Below are 17,537 nucleotides of genomic sequence, written 5' to 3' on the forward strand. Positions count from 1 at the left end.
AGTCTGTAGTAGCAAAATCAAAAAGAGTCCAGTAGCACCTTTAAGACTAACCAATTTTATTGTAGCATAAGCTTTCGAGAATCACAGTTCTCTTCGTCAGATGCATGGAGGGCAAGAAGAAACCGCTCAGATATAGAGGAGGGGAGGGGAGGGAGGAGTAGATGCAAACAGCTCCTTCTGAAATGGAGATGCAAACAGCTCCTTCTGATATGGAGATCTCCATATCAGCAGAAGCAAACTGATCTCCATATCAGAAGGAGCTGTTTGCATCTACGCCCTCCCCTCTATATCTGACCAGTTTCTTTTTGCCCTCCATGCATCTGATGAAGAGAATTGTGATTCTCGAAAGCTTATCCTACAATAAAATTGGTTAGTCTTAAAGGTGCTACTGCACTCTTTTTGACAGGTGTGTGTGAATCTAGAGTTCTTTTGGTGCATATCAGGTTTAAAGCTGGAAGGTAGATAAGTCTCTCCTCCTATTTTCTTGCCCTGAAAAGTGAAGTTTCTGTGGATGAGAAAAGGCACATTATTTGGAGAGCTGGGCTTCACAACTTGCCAACGGAAACTGCCCCACAAACATACTGTGGAGGGAGGCTTTTGAAATATCTAATTTCAATACACACACATCCATCTTTTATGCTCCTGTCCCATTTCTTACATGCCTCAACTTGCCCATTGCAATGTTCTATTCTTTTCAGTCTTACCCTTCATTTGTTTCTGATTTCTGTTTGCAGTTCCTGACTCTCAGCTCAGTTAAAAGAGAAGAACTTGCCCAGAGTGGTGCTGTGAGTTCTAGGGGCAATTACTTCGGCTTGAATGCAGCCATGTATATCACACCAACCATCCTTCCGGCTGGCTTGAGTAACATAACAACAACAACATTCGGTTTATATACCTCCCTTCAGGACAACTTAATGCCCACTCAGAGCAGTTTACAAAGTATGTTATTATTATCCCCACAACAAAACACCCTGTGAGGTGGGTGGGGCTGAGAGAGCTCTGAGAGAGCTGTGACTGACCCTGGGTCACTCTGCTGGCTTCAAGCGGGGAGTGGGAAATCAAACCTGGCTCTCCAGATTAGAGTCCCCTGCCACTCTTAACCACTACACCAAACTGGCTCTGTTAATAATAACAATAATAACATTCAATTTATATACCACCCTTCAGGACAACTTAACACGCACTCTTAGCAGTTTACAAAGTATGCCATTATTATCTTCACGACAATCACTGCGAGGTGGGTGGGGCTGAGAGAGCTCTGAGAGAGCTGTGACTGACCCAAGGTCACCCAGCTGGCTTCAAGTGGAGGAGTGGGGAATCAAACCCGGTTCTCCACCCAACATCTCTGACCCTACATAGCACTTGCATAAGTTGCTCCTCAGCTCCAGTGAGATGCCACATGTGAGAAAAGTCCGTGGCTGAGAAAAGGGAGAATGTTTTGCCAACCCAGAGGCACATTTTATCAAGTCTTTTGAACTTCACTGGCTAATACTTTGTGCTGAGCTTCTATTCCCCTGGGGAGCCCCTGGGGATGGGCGGTATATAAATTGAAAAAATAAATAAATAAATATTCCGGAACTGGGGTGTCAGAAGTAGACCTGCATCTATACAAAAATTCCCACCTGTTAAAACGGCTTCTAGGATTCTGCTTTACATGTCCCGTACCTTGGAAGTGGGGCAGGAGGCTACCAGAGACTGGGCCTTGTGGCGCTTTATTTATGGAGCTTTCACCTGCTCCCATCTCCCCTGTGCTGCTAGGGTTTTACGCACCGTTTTTATTTACCCCTTTGTCTTTTGCTATCCCGCATTGATTTTGCCGCTGCAGCTTTGTTTTTGGTTTGTATTGTTTGAAGAATCATTTTGATTCTGTTCTATATTTTGTTGTTTTATGCATGTTGCTTTTCTTGCTTTTCTTGTGTTCTAGTTATAAGCGGGAATAGATCCTGCACATCTGTTCCGTCAGTGGGAGCAATTCTCTGCCGTACAGGAAGCCTTCCCCTACCATAAGAATAAGGGGAACTCTCCTTCCACAGGAAGAAATGTCCTCCACAAAAGGGAGCTCTGACTCTTGAAAGCTCCTACCTTGGAAATCTAGCTGTTCTTTAAGGTGCTACCGGACCTCAGTCTTGACCGTCTACTGCAGACTATCACGGCTACCCACCGGGAACTATCCACAAAAAGAGGCGCTCAGAACCAACGAAGGTGGGGGGCCGAATGGCAGTCCCTGCTGAGACGGAGCAAATTCTGACCTTCCTTATTAGCATGACGAACATGAAGGGAGTTCAGACAGCATATTGTGATGGTGGAAGATCAGAGAAGGGGACCAAGGCGGCGGGAGTCACTCCTTGTCGCTTTAATGCCTTGCCGTCCAAGATTAAATCTGTTTTTTCTTTCGAAGCAAGAGGCAGGGATCAGGCATCTTTGTCATTACAGGAAGTGATGGAGCCTCTGGGAGCCCATGTTTCTTCCATGGCGTGGGGCTAGATGAAACCACCGCCCACAGAGGAAGACATCTCACCCCCTCCCGGTTCTCCTGCAAGAACCTCATTGAAAGCAAGGAGAGCCGAAGTGGGACGTGAAAGGGGAATTATGGCAATTTGAAAATTATTAGAATGGCTTTTTTTATTGGAAGAGACAATCTTTACCATATGAAGTGAATTATTAGCTAATTGTTAGACTAAATTTAAGTGGATTTGGAGTTAATAGATATTGGTAAAACTAATAAAGTAGATATCTTATTTAATTGTTAGCTTAAATTTAAATATATTTGAAGTTAACAGATAGTAATAGATAATAGATTTGAAGCTAACAGATAGGGTTTAGTTTAACAAAACAGAATGTAAACATGATATAAGGAGTTACAGAAAAAAGGGATAGATTAGGAATAGATTAAGATATAGGGTTGGAAAGCTGTTGGAAGTTCTGAAAAAAGGGGGGGGAAGGAAAGGGTGGGGGAAAAATGATATTGAGATTTTATTTGAAAGTTGTATGTATTAATATTCTCACCTAATAGAAAAATTTTAAATAAAAAAGAAAGCAAGGAGAGCCAAGCCCCTCTCCTCGGTTGCAATGAGGCTGTCCCAACAGAAAAAGATACCTTCACGCTCCGACGTGTTTGCTTTCAGCTCAACTGCCCTTAACTTCCTCTGCATGGGGAAAGATGGGTGAGAATCCTCCAGCCCCAATTGTGGCCTGTACGGGGACTGTCTTTGAAAATGCTCTTGGCTTTTCCCGTGCAGATAGAACTGGAGCCTGCAAACCAATTTAGCAGGATTCTTTCTTTCCCGTTATTGAATTGTTCCCTGAAAGCGGAGTGAGAGATTCTCACGGGAAATGAGTGTCCCTAACACTTCATTTGGTGCAGAGAATGGAAAGCACTGACAGAGGTGTGTGGGGGGGGGGAGCATTGTGCCTTGATGCCCCCCATGTCTGCCGATTGTCCGTTCAAATGTCATTCTCCAAGGCACCCCCCACCCACCCCCACCCCTCCCAGTCAGGTTGACTTCTGTTTTTGCAGCCAGGTGAAAAAATGCATTCAAAAACAACTATGTGGAGGTCATTTGCAAGTACAGCAAAGGAGCAAGGGAGCCCTTCCCATCCGCCAATTAATTTCAACCCTGCCCTGACATTATTGGTACAAAGGGCCAGGATTCCCACATTTCCCACACAAGAGCTAATTCTACCCTAATTCTACATGGAAGGAAAGTATTTCAGTTCTCTTTAAGACTCTGCTTTAGAATTCTGTGGAGAGCGTTGCAGCTTTTCTGTGCCTCTGAACAGGTTGCAGCTGAGAGGCCCAGAAGGGCTAACTTCACATAAAACAGAAGCGCCTGGAGTCCAGTCCTCTCTCTACAACACACCAGCTCTCTGTTGTGTTCTTGGGATGTTCTGCGTATCTGTATTTGGCTCCACCAGAAGGGCCTCTGTGCACGTCCAGAAGGCTTTCCTCCCACCACACAACTAGCGAAACGTGCTTTCCCCTCTCCATCACCTTGCCCTCCCTCAGTCTCCCTGATCTCAAGTCCCTCCATTTCTGCCCCTCTTCTCCATCATGACATCTTAGCTTTCAGATGGTCTCTCTCATACACCCCTTTCTCCCCCACAGCAGCCAGCCCATCTCTTTCCCATCAGCTAACCCAACCTTCCACTCCCCTCACAGCAGCTTCACCAATTGCCTACTCTCTCTATCTTGTCCTTATCTATAACAATGCTGGGGAGATTCTGTGACATCACAGCAGCTCAGCTAATGGCGGGGAAGGAGGCTCACAGATCCCCAAGGAGGATAACCAGTTTTTAGCTTCTGGTATGCATAAAGGTTGCCATGACCTGGATAGCCCAGGTGAGCCTGATCTCGTCAGATTTCAGCTGCTAAGCAGGGTCGGCCTTGGTTTGTGATTGGATGGGAGACCTCCAACAAAGACCAGGGTTGTAGAAGCAGGCAATGGCAAACCACCTTGGTTAGTCTCTTGCCTTGAAAACCCCACCAGAGATCGCCATAAGTCAGCTGTGACTTGAGGGCAGGATTTCATTTCCTATATTGCTACAGTGCCTTGATTTTAGGGGACAACATTCCAGGAAAACAGAAATCATTTCGCAGGCTCAGATCAAAGATCTGCCTTATCCTACGCAGCTTCCTGGGTCAGACCAAAGATCTGCTTCATCCTACTCAGATCACAAAGCAAGGCATGATGGGAGAAAGCTAATCCCTGTTGTTTGTCCTTCCTGCCCCGAGGAACCTCCATAGCCCAGGGAAGTATATCTCAGTCTGAATTCAAGGCTGGAGACAAACCACCGGGATGGTTCTCAGGCCAGGACACCTGAGTGAAGGCTTAGCAAGGAAGAGCGATGATGCTGTGCTTGCTCCCACCCATCAGGGTCTTGGCTTGGTCCCTCCTACGGGTAGCACAAAGGGGGGAATAAGTGACCCTTGCTTTGGGCGACCGCGTGCCTCGAACCAGCCCTGGCATTACTTGTCCACTCCATAGAAGCATAATGCTGGAAGCTGTCAGAACGTCGTACCAAGGCAGGATGTGCGTGTCTTCATCTGATCAAATGAGTCAGTTCTAGAGTCAGGACTTCAGAGAAATGCAGCCTCCATATAAGGGGGTGGGGGAACAAGAATGAAGCTAGCCAGTTCATGCCATTCATGATGACAGCGGCTAATTTGTATTACCCTTCCCACCTGCAAACACACACACACACAGCTGCGTAATGCTGTTTCCCACAGAGCTGTTTTTCTTTCAGTATTCTGCAGCTGATTGGCATTTGGCTGAGTTTGGCACAGGAATAAAGGAGCAATAACCCCGTGCTTCCCCAAAAACAAGCATGAGGGGCAGTGTGCTGCTAACTAGATTTGTTCCTCAGGGACTGCCATTTGTGATGGGGCCTTGAAGGACGGCTGCATTTTGCTCTCTCAAGTTCTGAAAACCACAGAAAGACACAATTATCGCAGAAGAGCAAGGTTCAAGTCCAGTAGCATCTTATAGCCCACCTAGGTTTCCAGCATAGGAGCTTTTGAGCTCCTCAAAAGCTCCTATGCTGGAAACCTAGGTGGGCTCTGAGGTGCTCCTGGACTCGAATCTTGCTCTTCTACAACAGACCAACACAGCTTCCCACCAGGCAGAAAAGTCCATCGGCACAAAATAGTTTTTTGCTGATGAAACAAGAGGGGCGTAATCTCATATTCTGACCCAGTGAGGTTCCCTAAATGGTTTCATCTGTCCCACACTCCACAATGCAAAACAATAATATCCAACCAGGATTGTGTATTCCCAGCACTTCAATAATAGTAAGAATAAGAAATGCTAATTCTGTACCAAGGTGGCACCCATTTTCATCCAGAATAGCTAAATTCTGAAATCAGTGTCCTTGGGAAGCAAACGCATATACTTTTGCATGAAATCCTCCTGCTTAATGGCAAAGAGGAATACAGCCTTGTGCCCTGAAAATCTTGATCTGCCCTCACTTCTAGGAGTCTCTCTACACAAGACACCTCGGCGTGTGTTGGTCAAGTGTAGGGAGACACAATGTTAGCTAGGAAGCATAGTTTTAAAAGATAGAGCTGGCAGAGATCGCTCCTCAGAGGGTTTGTTAATTTCACCTTCGCCTCCCCTAAGGCTCTGTCAATTTCACCTCTCCAGTTTACAACTGTGGGTTGGCAACCAGAGGGCAGCCAGGAATGGAAATGGGCTGGAGCTAGAGAGGTTATAATGGGCTGAAGTTTCCCTTCTGGCATTTCACAACCTTTCACACAGCTCCAGTGTAGAGCAAAGCCTTTGCCCTGCCGCTGGCTCTGTCTTTTAAAACTACCCTTCCCAGTGACCATCGCATCTCCCGACTATTCACACACCTGCAGACCATAAGGACTAGAAACTTGGAAGTGTTCTTAAAAGAAGATTCTCTTAAGATGCTGAATTCTGTACTTCTGTAAGTTTCAGCAGGGATAAGGGAATCATGAAATACAAAAACAAGAAATGTAAGACACTGAAAACAATTACAAGAATTAGTGAAAACTAAGGGGCAAAGGAAGGAAGCCCCATTGGCCAATGGTCCTTTGCAACCTCAGGAGAGAGCCAAGACGGGAGGGGAGGAGGAGGGGCTTCCCCTTTCAACTCCTCCCACTGCATCCAAACCCATGTTTGCAACATACACACTGGTCTGCAACATTGGTGGTGATAACAATAGCTGGGGAAGAAAGGGATTGGCCATGGCAGGGTCAGACCCCGTGGTGATCTATTCCAGCATCCTGGTTTCAACAAGGGAAATAAAATATTCCTCGGAATTCCCATACACCGGCCATCAAGGCTGTTCCCCATCTGACGCAACTGGGATTTAGTGCCACCCAATTGCGTCTGATCCTGAACATTAGCTGAAGCTCTGTGAATTTGTCTTTTCTCACTTTAAAACTCCCTAAGGCAGGGGCCATCACATCTTGTGGCAGTGAGTTCCTCAAGTTAATTTTGCCACGTGCACTACTCTCCCTACCTCTGTAACAATTCTTGGCCTGCCCTCTTGAGGATCTTTTCCAAGGGCACCCGCGGAGCTGCAATTTGTACAATAGCAGAGTTGAACAGCGGGTTCTTGGGTGCGGGGCGGGGGGGCTGCAGTTCTGAGAAAGGGGCTACGGATCTTCCACAGAGAATTCCCAGAAACCTCACTCCATTCCCAGGGATCTTGAGGGGAAGCCCGGACCGTTAAACTGCTTAAAAACCAATCCGTCAAACCATTTTTATCCTGCCCACCTTCCTCACCCATTTTGTTCTCTCCCCCCTCATTTTGTACCAACAACCCGGTGAGGTAGGTCAAGCAGAGAGACAGAATGACTAGCCCACAGTGGAATAAACGCTGTTAGGCTTTAAGGCGCCACTGGCCTTCTCTTTAGTTTTGTTACGGCAGACTAACACAGCTACCCCACCAGCCCAAAGTCACGCAGCGAGTTTCATGGCTGAGCAGGAACATGAACTCAGAGCTTCCAAGTCCAACAAGCTTCCTAATATGCCACACTGACTGCGTGTTTGTGGCACGGAAAGGGCAGAATCCTCTCCGTCGTATGGTTTTGTCCAAGCCAAAGGCTGTCAAATATTGTCCTACCTCCTCCTACGGGACCCGGCCTCCGCCAGCTGGCTGCAGTCCACTCCTTCCTTTGCCATACGGAAGGACGTCCCGAAATCCTGACTGGCTCCCAGCCTAGTCCTTGGATTGGCTGGAAGCCATGTGGGTCAAGGCAACCCCAACGGCTGTCCCCTGAGCACAGTCAGCTGACCAATCTTCCTTCACTTTCTCTTCGTTGTATTTTAACACTCCTTGGGTCTGGCCCTTCGTTCTCTTTTCTGCAGAATTCCCCAGGACCCAGTTTAGACTTACGAATGGCTCACACCATCCACTAGCCCATGGCTGCCATTTTATCTCCTGGAAATTCTCAAGACTGGGGAGCAAACAGGCCAACAGGAACGGATGGCCCCGGGGGTGGGGAGTGGTGCCTCCAAGACACTCCCTTGGAAGATGGACAGATCCGTCAGGTCTCTCCCCACCAATCAGCCTACGGAATTCAGGCTTGGGTATAACAAGCAAAAAGGAATCTCTACTTGGGGGCAGCAAGCCCACGGGGAAATAGCTGCAGATGAATCAAGCATACGAAATAATCACAGCAAAACAAAAGGCAAAGTTACTGGTGAATGACAAGTAGCGCTATTCTGCCTTCCAAACAATGGGGTAGGAGTCTGATAAGCTCCAAAACGACCCTGCGGGCTCAGGAAAAGACGGTTGAGCACAGATTGGCTAGCACCCGAGCACAAATCAACACATCACCATTCAGTCCCCAGAGAAATCTTGCAACTGGTTTTGTTTTTAAGTGACGGATGGACATACACACACATACACGCACAAATACATATGTGGTGCTAAATGTTATTTGTGCCTTATGCATAAAAGGAGGGTCAGTACTGGGGGCCGGCATACCTCCACCATACAGGAAGAAATCGCCTATCCAGCTTGCTAGTGTATATATTAGCTACACCAGTTACGAAGCTGGGGCTAACCTGCAAGTGAAACTTCCGCCATGGCCACTCTCAAAATGCAGCACTGGTCTTCATTCTAATTTGATCTTGTGCACAAGGAGGGATTTACTGGCTGAAATTCCATGTTCCTGTGCCCGCATCCTGACTCACAACATAAGTAATGCTGATTCCCTGCAATCCACGGATTGCAAATTAGGAGGTCAGCCATGTGAATGCCTCTGTTTGGAGTAATTCCCCTTTTCTGTCTTTTCCAATATTAATCATGGTTTTGAATTACCTGCGAATCAACGCAAACCAGTTAAGACAAATCAGATTTATAGAATCACAGAATCACAGGGTTGGAAGGTACCTCAAAGGTCATTTAGTCCAACCCCCTGCACAATGTGGGAAATTCACAGCTACCTCCCCCTACACCCCCAGTGACCCCTGCTCCATGCCCAGAAGATGGTAAAACACCGTCAGTCTCCCTAGCCAAACTGGCCGGGGAAAACTGCTTCCTGACCCCAAGTGGCGATCGGTCTTACCCTGGGCATGTAAGAAGGGGCCACGAGAACGAAGCATTGATGCTCTTGACTATCAGTTGCAAATCCATTTCAAACCATGACTGCAGCCTGTGGTAAGAGGGACCCTGGTTTGTAGCGACATATATGCAATGTGAAACCATGGTTAACATCAAGGAGGGAAAAAATGGGCAAAAGTCACCAGAAAAGAGAAGAGAAGCAGAAGCGCAGACGCCTGATTTGCCGCCCGAGGTTTGCCGGGAGTGGATGCCACGTCTGCTCCTGCCTCGAGCTAAGGAATAACAGCGCAACAGCCAAGAATATTCTGAAATTATTGCAATCAGCTTTATAGAAAAAAGAATACAATACAGTTAGAGATGCAAGTTTCAGTCTCGTCCCTCTAGGCGGAGACCAGCTGCAGCTCTGAATGTTGCAGGAAGCATGGCCAGCCAGACGTGCCAGCTCTTTGCGCCTCTGGCTGGCGAAGCTTCCTTTCGTAGCTGAAGCAGCCCAGCCAGGCGCTGTTCGAAAGCCAACCTATGGACTAGAATGAGCGCATTTCACCTGGCATAAAGATTGACAAAACAGCCCTAACCTAAGATTATGATGCTTCACAGTCAAGACGTTAAATTGAGTTTTTCCTGCGTGCGTCAGACACATGCAGACAGCCGGCCGGGGTGGGGGTGCGGAGTTTCCTACAGTTGTCCATTGGCCTTATCCTGTGCCTGAGAGATCATGAGTTCTGTCAAACAAAACCAAAAGGAAGTTGACATCCTCCCGTGTAAATCCTCTGCACACGTTCTGCATTGCACAGTGGCCAACCAGTCGGATAGCTTTGGTGGTCGCGGTTCAGAAATCGAAACAGCGGGGAAGAAGCCATTTTGACCCGGTGCAGGCGCGAGGGTCTCGTAAAATCCAAGACGATGAACGGAACAGTGTAGAGCCCACGGCGTTTGGCCATTTGCAAAGTCCAAACTTTCCCCAGAGGGATGGCATTGGCCCAGGAACCCCTGGCCAGTTCAAGGCAACAGACGGTATCTCCAGCTTTTCCCAGCGAAGAAGGGGTTTTACTGGTTTGCACCAAGGACAATGTTAACTTCGTTCCTTGCTCTCCTCGAGTAAATCCAAGTTAATATGTCCAGGGATTCTCTCACGTTCCCCAGCTATGAAGAATGCATCTTCCTCAGAAGAGATCCCCCTCTCTTGAGTGTTAGTTGTCTTTAGAAAACTAACAGGGAGCTATTACAGACCAAAAAAGGGGGCAGGCTGTGGAAAGGGGGACAGACGTTCCCCCTTCTCTTCTTCCAGTTATTCCATGGACCCTGGCGCCATGAAGACATTTCCTCGAGAGGTAGTGACACTGAATTAAATAGGCCCACACCAGCTGTTTGAAGACTGCAACATAACAGCTTCTAGCACAGGCTGAGCCTGCAAGCCGCAAAATACTTACTTTGGAACAATCTTGCTGGTTGTATTGGGGTTGCTCCAAAGGAAGTAACGTGTGCTGCATCTTCCAGGACCATGCAGTAATGGGGAGGGCAGGGAACTTACAGGGAATTGCCCTGCGCTAGGTATTCGGTGGCTCTGGAAATGGCTAGATTTCTGCACCCGGGGAGGGCTACATGCACGTTGTTTCCTGAAGTGCCGAAGTCTGCAATCAGATGCCGAATATTGCAAGGATTATGGTACATCAGTCCTGAATACTTTCCCACTTCTGCAACAGCCTTCTAAGGGGGGGGGGTACATATTTGTGCCTCTGGTAAGAGGAGGCAGAGATGGCTGGGTGCAGTGCTTCCCCAGTGGCTTAGGCGCCACCCCTTTTTGGTGCCCACCCCTTGCACTTAAGGGTCAGAAAGGAGCATGTCTGGGCAGGTGTGGGGTGAAGCCAAAAAACAGGATCTTGTAATTGTTTTATATATTATTGTGGGGGGGGGTTGTTGTCAAAAATTGGAGGCATATAACTCTCTGCCTTCCGTTTCTGGCCTCTGAATGGGCTGCCAGTGAGTTGCCCCTGGCCACATAAATATATACACAATAGAGGAGAGGCAAACGTGGCACCTGCATTCATTAGTCAATGTATACTGGATAGATGGCAACGTTTTGTATCTTGGTGGGCAGAGCAGAACTGGGGGCGGGGGGGCGGGGTTCCTTTAAAAATCACCCCAAGCACCAGTAACAGGGTTGATGGGGGTACCTGCGTATGGTTGGGGTGTGCAATGGAATCATTTTAGGGTCTCTCTGACAGTGGTGTGTGAAGGTAAGTGATGGATAGATGGTCAAGTGTCCCTCCGGGGACTGAGATCTTCAGGATGGTTTGGCTACCCTGATGTATTTCTCAAAGCTGGGCAAGAGGTGCCCCCATATACGACCTTCTCCTTGCGCTGGAAGGTTACAGGCTGCCTGCAGGGACCCGAAGGCAGTTTTAGGTACCCGGGTGCATTTCCCCATGAAACTCAGACATGAGTTTTTACATGGGGGGGGGGCTGTCTCTGCATCAGGCTGGGGAGGGGGCCATCTTCAAAGGGGTAGGATTTGGGGGTGGGTGCCCTGAAGAGTTTGCCAAAGATGGGGAGATGGGCGTGTTTCTAGCCCCCTGAGTTTGGAAGCCCTGAAGCAAGGGTGCCCCCACCTCCCATCACAAGTTGCCATGCCTTGGCTTGCCCACAGGACCTCAGAGGTCGCCGGGGCTGGCCCGCCGTGGGTCGCTGTCCTGTTCGTAGCGGTAATGGTAGCCCTCCATCTGGTCCCGGCAGGCCTCCCGTAGGTTGCTGAGCCACCGCTTGATGCCCTTCCGGTTGAGGTAGAGCACCATGAGAAAGACCACGCCGATGAGGGCCAGGACGATGCCGAAGAAGACGTAGGAGGCCGTCTCCGGCTCGCTGGGCTGGCCGCCGTCCTCCGGCAGCCCCAGGTCCGCCCCGTCCCGGCAGCCCAGCTGCGAGGCGCGGAGGCGGAACACAGGCCAGCCCCGCAGGTGCCGCGGGGAGGCGCAGTGGAGGCTCTTGTCGCCGGCGGGCCGGCCGGTGGCGTTGCGCAGCCACACCAGCAAGGGGCGCAGCGAGGCGCAATCGCAGCGCAGCGGGTTGGAGCCCAGGTGGAGGCGCAGCGGGCCCAGCGCGGCCAAGCCGTCGAGCTGCTCGGGCGGCAGCGCCTGCAGCGAGTTGTTGCGCACGTCCAGGTGGAGCAGGCCCGACGGCAGCGTGGTCCAGGGCGGCAGCTCCCGCAGGCGGTTGCCGGCCAGCTCCAAGCGGGTCAGGCTCAAGTTGACCAGGGCGCCGTCCAGCAGCTCCTCCAGCGCCCGCGCGTCCCGCGCCGCCGGCAGCGCCTGGTTGAGTCTCAGCGTGCGCAATTGCGCACAGCCGGCGAAGGCGCCCGGCGCGACGGAGCGCAGGCGGTTGTGGCTCAGGTCCAGCGTGGCCAAGGCGGGCAGGCCGGCGAAGGCCGCCTCCTCCAGCGCCTCAATGTGGTCGTGGGTCAACAGCAGCAGGGTGAGGTTGGCCAGCGGCCGCGCGGCCTCGCCGTCTGCCCAGCCTCCGGAGAAGGCGGCCGTGCGTAAAACCGTCAAGTTGCCGCCCGTGATGGAGAGGTTGTGGACGGCGGCGGGCAGCTCGGGCGGCGGCTCCAGCAGGCGGACCAGGCGGCACTGGAGGGTGTCCGGCGTGGCGAAACAGAAGCAGGGCGTGGAGCAGCTCCGGCCCGCCTGCAGCAGCGGCAGCAGCAGCATCCCCGCCAGGATGGCGCAGGGCAAGAGGCGGCGGGCGCTCAGCGGGGCCGCTCCGTCGCCGGCCGGGCGCTGGGCCATGCTATCCCCGCTTGGGCATCCTCGCCGGACGCGGGGAAAGAAGGGACGGCGCCTCCTCCTCCCCGCCGCCTCCCAGCACCTTCGGTCTCCTCGGCGGTGGCGTTAGACGGCTAGCCAAGCGGCCCCGGCGCCCGCTGCGGCCTCTCCAAGGAGCAGGGGCTGCCGGAGCTGGACGGGCTCGCTCCGGCTCATGGCGGCGGCGGCGGCGTTCTCGGGCTTCCCCGAGCGGCTCCTAGGAGAGGCGGGGGAGGGAAGGGAGCGCGGGCTCCCGCAGCAGGCAGGCAGGCCGGCCCGCCTCCCTCCGCTGGCGGGCGTCGGAGGGATGCGTGTGGCGCTCTCCTCTCCTCTCTCCTGGCAGGTTGGTGGCTCCTTGCCCGGACGGCGGGCTTCGGCAGGGAAAGAGGGCGGGACTTGCCCCTCGGACAGGCGGGCGGCTTCTGGCTGGAGGTTGCGACGGGGAGGGAGGCCGGGCGGGGGAGGGAGGGGGGTAAGAGTCGAGGGCTGAGATTGGCTTGCGGAGCACCAACTGGCCAACTGACCCGGCGAGAGGGATTTGAACTGGAAGGAGGGGGAAAGGCGCCCGAACGTGGGTTGCTGCGCACAGCCGGGAGCCACGACGTCGGGTAGCCAACCTCCAGGTGGTGGGTGGAGATCTCCCAGAATTACAAGGGAACTCCTGGCAACAGAGATGAGTTCCCCTGGAAGAGCAAGATTCGGGTCCAGTGACACCTTAAAGACCAACTCAGTTTCCAGGCTTTGACAGCGGCTGGTTTGGAAGCTGGACTCGATGGCATTGGACCCTTCTGAGATCCTTGCCCTTCCCAAACCCTCCAGACTCCAGCTGGCAACCCTAGCCGGGGAACTCTCGAAAGTAGGGCCTGCGAGGAGACGACAAGGGCATCAGAATTTAGGCCCGTCTAGGAAAGGTTAAGCAGGGAGAAGGGTTGCCCCCTCGGGCGGAGCGCCGGCCTCTGGGGCAGGGGGGAGCTGGCCCTCAACTGGCTCGCAGCCCATTTCGCGAGGGCAAGCCAAAGGCAGCCCTTTCAGGTGCCATGCAACCCCTACCCCCAGGCAAATGCCAATTGGCGATGCCAGTCTTTGCCTCCTCGAGTATTCGGGGAGAGAAGCGCGCTGTGCGTTCTCAAAGGCGCAGTTTTTTGCATGCGCTGGGACGGAAGCCTGGCTTTAAAAGCGGGCTGGGGGCTCCGGAATGCCTCCTCCAGTTAAGGCTCCTGCTGGGGTTGACAAAAGAGGGTGTGGGGGGAGATGGCCTGTGGGTCACGGGCGGTTCGTGCAATGAGTCATAGGGCAGGAAGGCGAGCCGAGGGGAGGCGCGTGAACTTGGTTGGGCTTCCTTAGTACTGAGGAACGAAGCCGTTGCTGGACAGAGACAGTTTGGAGGAGGGCTTCGGAGGAAGGGGGGCTTCAGGGAGGGAGTGAGAGGGAGAGTGGGTAGAGCTAGGCTTGCCAGCCTCCAGGTGGTAGCTTGAGACCTCCCGAAATAACAACTGATCTCCAGGCAAGAGAGGCCCTCTGGAGAAAATTGCTGCTCTGAAGGGTGAACGTTATGGCATTTTACCCCACTGAGGCCCCTCCCCAAACCCTATCCCCTTCAGGCTCTACCCCCCAAATCTAGGAATTTTCCCAGTTGTACCTGGCAACTACCAAGAGCAAAGGTTGTATGTCAAGGCAGACTGGGAAATAAACGTAGAAATATTGTGCTTGACCTGTATGGGCTAATTCACACATGCAGGTCACTTCCAGACAGGGGTTGAAAGTGTCAGATTAGGAGCTGCAGGATTGGGTCCAGTGGCACCTTCCAGACCAACAAGATTTTCAGCTTTTTAGAGTCAGAGCTCCCTTCTTTAGATACAACAAGGAGGGGAGCTCCGTGAGCCTTTATGTAACAGTCAGGAGGTGGGTGGAGTGAAGCAAAGAAGGGAGTCGGTTAGGCTCTGGGAGAACCAGGTTCAAATCCCACTCTGCCATGGAAGCTCACTGCATGACCCTGGGCCAACCACACACTCTCGGCCTAACCTACCCTGCAAGTTGGTTGTTGTGAGGATAAAACAGATGGGAGAATTGTTGGGAGCCACCAACATTCTCCTTCCAGTAGAAAAGTGTGGAATACGCATCTAAATAAACTTGCCCGAGTCGACTTCCGTACACAGTGCGCAGTGACTGACAGTTGCTTGCATCCACCCCAAAAAGGCCGTCTTGAAGTGTCAAAAACAAATTGCACAATTTTCTGGGTGCTAGAACGATGTCGGAGGCATGCGGCAGAATCACTCAAAGGCTCAAGCTTGAAAACCAGATCCATAGCTAGAAGCTTTCTAGTTGCAGTGTGGGGCAAAGGGGGGGGAGGGTTAGCATGCATTAGAAGAAGGGTTTGGCATATGTTAATGCTTTTTTAAAAACTTGATATATTTCTACTCATACTTTGTGCTGGATCCTAAAAATAGGGGTCAGGAAACAGTTTTCCCCAGGCCAGTTTGGCTAGGGATCCTGACGGTGTTTTGCCATCTTCTGGGCATGGAGCAGGGGTCACTGGGTGTGTGTGTGGGGGGGGGAGTAGTGTGCAGGGGGGTTGGACTAGATGACCCTAGAGGTACCTTCCAACCCTATGATTCTATGAATATGTTATTAAATATTTTACCAGGTAATATAATAAAAATGCATAACGGACTTTTTAAATATAAAGTTACAGCAGTGAGAGTAGTATATACAACAAAATGGAAGGTAGAATCTTGTCCAGACATGACTGATTGGATGAATAAATTGTATGAATATGCATCAGTAGCAAAATTAACTTCTTATAGGCATAATAGACCAAGCCAAGAATTTCAGGGAAAATGGAAAGGGTTTTTTTTTAACATGTAGCTGTAAACTAAGGAGAATTAAATATAAGCAATATTAAAATAGATCAATTGTTAAGCTAAACTGTAGCATGCTAATGTGCTGAATATAATATTATTATTCTGCCTGGACATCTCCATAGAAGAAATGCTAGAGAGGAAGGCTTCAATCCAATGCAGATGCCCGAGCAAACTTACATCTTATGGGACTGTGGCTGCTTGGATTTTAAAAAAGAAACACACAATTCAGGAAAACTCTCCCACCTTTATTAACCAAGCTGGGAATCAAATAATTCAGTATCTTCCCTCCCCCCTCCATAAATATGTTAATCCAGACCTTGATAAACTTTAACAATAACAATAACATTCAATTTATATATCGCCCTTCAGGACAACTTAATGCCCACTCAGAGTGGTTCACAAAGTGTGTTCTTATTATCCCCACCACAATCACCCTGTGAAGTGGGTGGGGCTGAGAGAGCTCTGAGAAACTGTGACTGACCCAAGGTCACTCATCTGGCTTCAAGCAGAGGAGTGGGGAATCAAACCTGGCTCTCCAGATTAGAGTCCTGCCGCTCTTAACCATTATGCCAAACTGGCTCTTTGTCTTTAGGAGTCAGCCCCAAAATTTAGGAGCTAGACTTATTTTTCAGCATCAGGATTTGAATGACGGACATGCACACCAATGCTGGTTTACCTGTTGGTCCTTCCTCTGTGCCTCAGCCTACAGGTAGGCTGCCAACCTCTAAAGGGATCCTTGTAGCCTTTGCTGGTCACCTCATTACATGTACACATGCCGTCAAGTCACAAGCGATTTATGGTGACTTTAGCTTTCAATGCAAGCAAAAAGCAGAGGTGGTTTGCCATTGCCTCTCTCTGCAGTCTTTCTTGGTGATCGCCCATCCAAGTACTGACCCTGCTTGGCTTCTGAGATCTAACCAAATGAAGCCATTGTCTCCCCCCTGTCACCTAGTTATTAGCTGCTTGTAAAGAGACAAACTCTGGGAAAGCAAAATACTCCCTGGAACTGGAGCATTTATAAAAGGAGGGTTTTTTGGTAGCGGCATGGGCACTAGCCAGTCAGCACCATCCACAGACTGCTGCTGTTGCAGCTGTGGTTGCCAACTGTCCTGGAGAAAAATGTTCTGTCCCTTTAGTAAAGGCTTAATGCCTTATTTGCCAAGGGATGTTCTTCAGCTGCCCGTTTCTACACATTAGGCCTCTATTAAAGGGACAGGAAATTTTTTCTCCAGACCTGCTGGCACCTCTATTTGGACCTTGGGCTGCAGTCCTGTGTCTAAATCCTGGAGGGGAAAAACTCCCTTGAATTCTGTTGGGGAATTACTTCTGAGTAAACAGGTTAAAAATGTGATTAAAAACTGCTCGTAACTGCTCCGCATCTGTTATTTTCACTGCTGTTTCCAATCACTCTCTGTCTCTTCTGATTTTAGTGTATTTTACAGCTGCTGTGGTTTTTAATTAGTTTTTGCAGGCTGCTCATTTCCTCGCCAAGGCTTTGCCAGTTTCTGGTGTGGCTTCTGTGGCTAATTCTTGCCGGTGCTGTTAATTATTGCTAATAGGGTTCTTTGCAATTGTTTTGGTATTAGCTGTTGTTGTCATGGTTCCATGTAGTGTGTTTTAATCATTCCTATAGGAATAGAATTTGCAGGTTGCCTCGGGAGCCCTCGGTTAAAAGTACAGGATAGCCATGCCTAAATCCATAAAGCAGCCGAAATGCCCCAGATGGGCCACTTTGTCAAACAGTGGGTAGCAAACAAGGGCCAAAGAAAAATGTCCTGTCCTTTTCCCAATGGCTTAATGTACAGAAAGAGGCAGGGAAAGCTTTTCAAGGCATGCAGACAAA

General features: G+C 50.4%; 1 protein-coding gene across 1 annotated transcript; it reads right to left on the minus strand.

Annotated features, from left to right (window-relative positions):
• Nucleotides 1-11,646: 11,646 nt before the first annotated feature.
• TPBGL (trophoblast glycoprotein like) lies at nucleotides 11,647-12,818 on the minus strand. The gene has a single exon (XM_054974507.1). The coding sequence runs from the start codon at nucleotides 12,816-12,818 to the stop codon at nucleotides 11,688-11,690; it is 1,131 nt and encodes a 376-aa protein (XP_054830482.1). The 3' UTR covers nucleotides 11,647-11,687.
• Between the last annotated feature and the right edge of the window lie 4,719 nt (nucleotides 12,819-17,537).

The sequence above is a fragment of the Eublepharis macularius genome, chromosome 3 (genome assembly GCF_028583425.1).
Source record: "Eublepharis macularius isolate TG4126 chromosome 3, MPM_Emac_v1.0, whole genome shotgun sequence".
Taxonomy (NCBI): domain Eukaryota; kingdom Metazoa; phylum Chordata; class Lepidosauria; order Squamata; family Eublepharidae; genus Eublepharis; species Eublepharis macularius.

Excerpts from the sequence above, each read along its gene's own strand:
- TPBGL (XM_054974507.1), bottom strand. The coding sequence starts at position 12,818 with ATGGCCCAGCGCCCGGCCGGCGACGGAGCGGCCCCGCTGAGCGCCCGC.